The 6,150-nt window shown below is 32.7% G+C and overlaps 1 protein-coding gene across 1 annotated transcript in view; it reads right to left on the bottom strand.

The window, feature by feature from the left end:
- Positions 1-6,150, bottom strand: part of LOC110453562 (zonadhesin-like) — a 42,895-nt gene that overhangs the window by 15,721 nt on the left and 21,024 nt on the right. Inside the window, exons 14-16 of the mRNA XM_021502540.1 lie at positions 2,855-3,044; positions 2,405-2,446; positions 1,244-1,279 (exon numbers count right to left, since the gene is read on the bottom strand). Of these exons, the coding sequence (XP_021358215.1) occupies positions 1,244-1,279; positions 2,405-2,446; positions 2,855-3,044 (268 nt within the window). The remainder of the gene's footprint in view (positions 1-1,243; positions 1,280-2,404; positions 2,447-2,854; positions 3,045-6,150) is intronic.

Genomic DNA, 6,150 nt, shown 5'->3' with positions numbered 1-6,150 from the left:
TTTGTTTTTGTTATATGTATTGTCACTCATGTTCACATCATGTTCGGAAAAGATTTCAACAACTACACAAATGAAAGTATTAATAAACAAGCATAATTGAAAGTCCAATTTTCACAATTACATAATCTCCTTGCAATAACGTATATACGAAAACAATCATATCTTGTTTACTCGTTCTGTTGTCGATATATCGCTATATACGAACATCGTTTTTCTAGTGTTTACGTTCATAGTAAAATTACCATTACTTTTCCATTGATTTTACGTGTGCATTTACATACGGACATCCTTTTCCAGGTTTTAAACCTTTTTACGGAAACACTTTTGGTTTATATTTTGTCAAAATTTAGTAAATTTTTGAAATAATGTTTATGTATCATCGGTCTTACGTGTATACAGACCTCCTTTCCCTTGTGATTACGTATACATAGACAGCACCATTACATGTCTTAGTGTGTTTACGTTGTTATCTATCTCCTTGAGCTATGGTGTATTTAGACTTTGAACAACATTGATGTGAATAGGGTCATCAACATTACGTTTTGTATTGTTTACTTGCACAATGCTTCAGATGGAAATAATTCATAACTGAAAATACACATTTTGTCAACTATCTTAATACTCTTTAGTTCATTGAACATGTAATGATACTAGCGTGTGACTTCTTCCAATAACATATATGGGTGATACAGTAGATGTCCTAGAATGAACGTGAAGTTGAATTATGATGGATATAATAAACTTCATTGTTAATGAAGAATGAAAGTGAACTATCCATGTTTTTAAGTTAACACCAGCTTGTTCCATACTTCTCAATGATCATAATTAATTCCTTTCACCCTATATGACCAATATCACACACTTAACGCTTTTATTTTCTCTCGTGGTATCGTTCCTAGATTTTTAACATACGTGCAGCAACTGTGTATTATAAAATGTCAGGTCCAGGTATTGCAGGATGTCAGAACTATATATTGTACACTATCAGGACTATGTATTGCAAACGAGTCAGAAATATGTATGATTTACGTTTCTGGACTATACAAACCGAGACGATGGAAGTAAATATGAGAAAACAAATCAAGATTATTAATTGTAAAACTCGTCAAGCGTACATTCTGCTGAATATAAACAACCTGCTTAAGAAACATATCGTTACAAACAAGTATTGCTTTAGTAAATGTATTTTTTTATATACATGCTTTTCATTCATAAAATTCAGTGAAATTCAACGGCTACTTACCATCAACTGGGATTGCCAAAGGACCCACCGTCGGTTCTGAAATAGAAAAAGGCATGTTATAATAAAATTTCGGCTGCTAAAAACAAAGCATAAATTCATACTTTATATATATATCTACATACACATAGCATCAACTATATATAAAATACAAAAACAAAAGCGTCTTAGACTGTATAGTCCAACATTCAAAACTATATATCACCCTTCGGAATAAGATTCATCAGTTTGGTATGAGGTATGAATAATAAAGGCAATGCTTGTTTTGAACACAAACAGGGCTTGGAAACTTATTTTGTGAGCTTCCGGAAACGTCTGTCTCCGTTGTCAGGCAAATAATGTGAATAACTAAGGGGCGGAATGGGTAAAAAAATAGAGCGAAATGTCTCTATGAGTTTTGACAGCTGACTTTACTTATCCGGCCAACTGTGGATTAATGAGTTGTTTTCAGCGGTTTAGAGTCGTTAAAACACCGGCCATTTACGCTCTTTGCTTACGGTTTCGTTTTCGAAAGTTCGCAAAATAAGTTTTTAAATGCTGTTTGTGTTCGAAACAAGCTAAGGCATTATTATTCAAACCAAAGTAAAGTATGTTAAACTGCTTCGGCATTGTCAAAATCGACGTGTGGGATCGATTGTTGTTGTTAGCGTGATATGTTAATGCCGATTTTTTATACTGGGTGGCGGATGTTTTGCGTGTGGATCTGGTAAAAGTGAGTATCAGGAAAATCATACTGATTCCAGTTTACTCTCAAGATTCTTGGCGGGGTTGCAGATAGTTTACAACGGGCAATAACGCATCAAATGGCTACCACTGGTATCCCTGACTGTTAAAGGGTAATACGGGCGAAAAGCTGAAAAACGCGTTTCACTCTTTTTGCTAAATGGAAATATTAAAGGGGTTACTAATAGCCGGGGTGGTCATGTCGACCACAGAGTGTCAGTGTCGTATGGTAACGCACCTTTTATCAACTTGTTTGCCACAGTTTGTTGGTACAACGTAAAACTTACACGTAACAAATTAAATACCAATTACCTGTTTATCACAAACATTAGTTTGCTCATCGCATGTCAATCTTACATATTTTACCACATATTTCGATGTTAAATGCATATAAAACTCGGTAAATCAAAGTATTTTGTGACCAAAACCAGTGGAACATACCTAGTAAACCTTCTTCTTCCTCGTTAACAACTGGAAGTAGTTCTGGAATTGTTAAGGTAGAAATTGCTGAAAAATTTCATCGTTTTCAAACATGCATAGAAAGTGTTTAACCTTAAAATTTCGTCTTATGGTATTTTTATATAAATAGAGTTCAACATAAGTGGGTAATATTTATACCTATGTTGGTATGAATGGTGACATTATTGATAGAATATCATATGAAGATGTGGAAATGTGTATAGGAGGTTTAAGTGTGGAGGATGTGCTTATATAATTGACAGACATTAATCGTAATCGGTGATGATGATGTAAATACTAATAGTCATTTAAAAGCGTGGATGACAAAAATTGGATTGTTAAATTAATTAACAAAAGTTTTACGAATTTTAGACTCGTATATCATGTGTGACGTCATGAACTTTGTAGCTATTCCAAAACTTAGATACTTACCGTCACATGACGTGATACCATCACCATTGAAACCCTCATTGCACCGACACTTGAAGTTACCCTCGACCTTCACACATTTTGCATTCTCAAAGCAGCCAGAACCTTTACGTATATACTTTACTGAAGGGATTCCATTATCGTCTATGCATTCGTAAGATCCATCACAGTCTTCAGTTAACTGATCGCCAATCTGAAGATATATGATAATTCAAGGGTTTATGAAAAAAAGATTTAAAAAAAAGACATGAAAATTTCTATAGTTTAAAAAAAGGAAATTTAGCGGTGACCAACTACGAACTTGTTCTGTAAAATACACTAATACCAGCACTTCTGTCATCAACTACTACACCACTTCGACAATTGTTCATAAAGAAGACTTACATCCAGTTATACTGTTCATGCGATCAGATTTGAAACGTTAACTTATAAAATACCACCATCATTGGAATTCAGTTACACCAAGGTATAAATTCATGTCAAAACAATACTAAAGATGTTTTTGTCAATACATGAAACATCGAAATCTAACATGACTAAAAACGGCATCAGAAGTAATATTTATGCAGCATCGGAACGCAACACTATTTCATTTCAACAAATTTTATTTATGATGTTGTATGAATTGGATCGAACAACAGGCTATACCTATATTAGTTCTCTCCTGCATGCATTTGTATAAACCAGCATATAAATATATTATAATTTATCAGTGAAATAAAAAATTGAAAAAAGACACAACTTATATTCAAAACAGATATCAATGTGCAAGTCATATGGTATAGGGGAGATAACTCTAACTGTTTATGAAAGGTCACAAGTCAAGCTGTGCTACTTCTTGACCTCACCAGAGTATTGAGTGGGTTTTTGACATATTCCTCGACTAGATTCTCCCTGGGAGTTTAAAATCCACACAGAGTGACTCATAGATACATGAAGTTGAATATTACGCTTATATAATTAAATATCGTGAATAAATGTCAATATTGTATGGTATATTAATATTCACATTATAATACGTTGAGAATATAGTTATACACCTACTTATTATCAATTACAAAAATAGTCCATGTTGATTTAAGGGGTGAGTATATCATATTCACACTGTGTTTATAGTAAGAGATTAATGATATTTATAACCATAAGCATGTTTGCTGTTCATGTTTACAATATTAGATTATTTATAGTACATTATAATATAAGTTGATATAGATAATTCTAGTTATATTAATCTTTTTGATTTCAAGATAAAGGTTGAGACACTCTCTAGGATATTTTTATTGGTTTCATTGTCACAATGGCTACAACCATTAAGTAAAGTATGTGGAGTATAGTGCGAGTGATTACCATTGAGGAGAGTAGCAGAGAGTACTTGTCTGTGATTGTTGTATCTAGTACAGTCAAAGAAGTAATGATAGTTTGTTTCCTGTATATAACCACACACACATGAAGCAGATGGTCATTAAAGAGATCAAAGTTTAAGTTGCTAGCATTGTTTCTAATTTGACATAGTATAATATTGATTTTTCTATCACCAGAGTTTTTTTTACCATTGTCTGAGTATCATTATTAGGTATACTATTAGTTATGTTAATTAGTTTCTTAAAGTGGGGAAGAGATTGAGCATTTGAAATATCTGGGTCTAACTGATTGTAAAGTCGAAAGGTTGAGGGAAAGAACCCATTAAAGTAGCTCTCAGTTCTGCATACAGGGGGGTTAAAAACTCTATTTAGTCTAAGCTGATATCTCACATTTGTTAAGTCATTAAAAAAAGGATCAACTATATCATTAAGGTACTTTGGTGATAAATTGTGCAATATTTTATGCATTACAATTAATTTATTTTTCTCTCTCCTATCTGCTAAGGTTTCCCATCCCAATTCTTTGTACAATGTATGGTGTGATGTACCTCTACGAAGCCCTGTCACTACTCCAGCAGCATCTAGTTGGACTGATTCTAAAAATAATTTTGATTGTTCAGTACAATTATCCCAAACTACATAAGCATATTCTAAAATTGGTCTAATATAAGATATATACATAGTGTTAAGTGTATTTCTATCAAGTGAGGTTTTAAGACTTCTTAATATATTAATTCTTTTATATGCTGTATCATAAATATTTTGGATATGTTGACCCCATTTACCATCTTCATTAAAAGTAAGACCTAAATGTTTATGGTTAGTACTGTCGGTTAGTGGTTGATTAGAGAAGATTGGAGGGTGATTAATTTCTTTTTTCCGTGTGAAGATCATTGTTTTAGTTTTGGATGCATTACATTTTATATCCCAGGATTTAGCCCAAGAACATATATTCTGCAAGTCATTAGTGAGGATTTGTGCTGCATGAATGGGATTATCATCAACAATTATATAGAGGGAGGTATCATCTGCAAAAAGTTTAATGTTACTAGTAACTATATTACTGATGTCATTTATATAGAGAAGGAAGATAAATGGACCAAGGACAGACCTCTGAGGCACTCCTGCACTGATACATTTAAAAGTTGACTGGTGTCCTTCTGTAATAACCCTTTGTTTTCTCTCGAACAAGTAGTTCTTAAACCATGCCAGTAATTTTCCTTTAATTCCATAAGTTTCTAATTCATATATTAAACCGTCATGCCAAACCCTATCAAAGGTTTTACTAGTCGGTAACGACAAGGCTGAAACAGAACATAATATTATCGAAAAGGTCTACCAATACAAGAAAATAAGTATTGTTAATACATTACAGAATGACAATATCACCAGTATCAAATAGAAAGTAAATATCACAAGTACAACATAGAAAGTCAATATCACCTGTACAACATAAAAAGTAAATATCACCAGTACAACATAGAAAGTAAATATCACCAGTACAACATAGAAAGTCAATATCACCAATAAAACATGGAAAGTCAATATCACCAATAAAACATAGAAAGTCAATATCACCAGTACATCATAGAAAGTAAATATCACCAGTACATCATAGAAAGTCAATATCACCAATAAAACATGGAAAGTCAATATCACCAGAAAAACAAACAACGTCAATATCACCAGTACAGCAGAGAAAGTCAATATCACCAGAAAAACATACAACGTCAATATCACCAGTACACCATAGAAAGTCAATATCACAGTACAACATAGAAAGGCAATATCACCAATAAAACATAGAAAGTCAATATCACAGTACAACATAGAAAGGCAATATCACCAATAAAACATAGAAAGTCAATATCCCCAGTTCAACATAGAAAGTAAATATCACCAGAACAACATAGAAAGTCAATATCACAAGTACATCAT

The sequence above is a fragment of the Mizuhopecten yessoensis genome, unplaced genomic scaffold (assembly GCF_002113885.1).
Source record: "Mizuhopecten yessoensis strain PY_sf001 unplaced genomic scaffold, ASM211388v2 scaffold7457, whole genome shotgun sequence".
Classification (NCBI taxonomy): Eukaryota; Metazoa; Mollusca; class Bivalvia; order Pectinida; family Pectinidae; genus Mizuhopecten; species Mizuhopecten yessoensis.
This window is presented reverse-complemented; position numbering and strand designations above follow the sequence as displayed.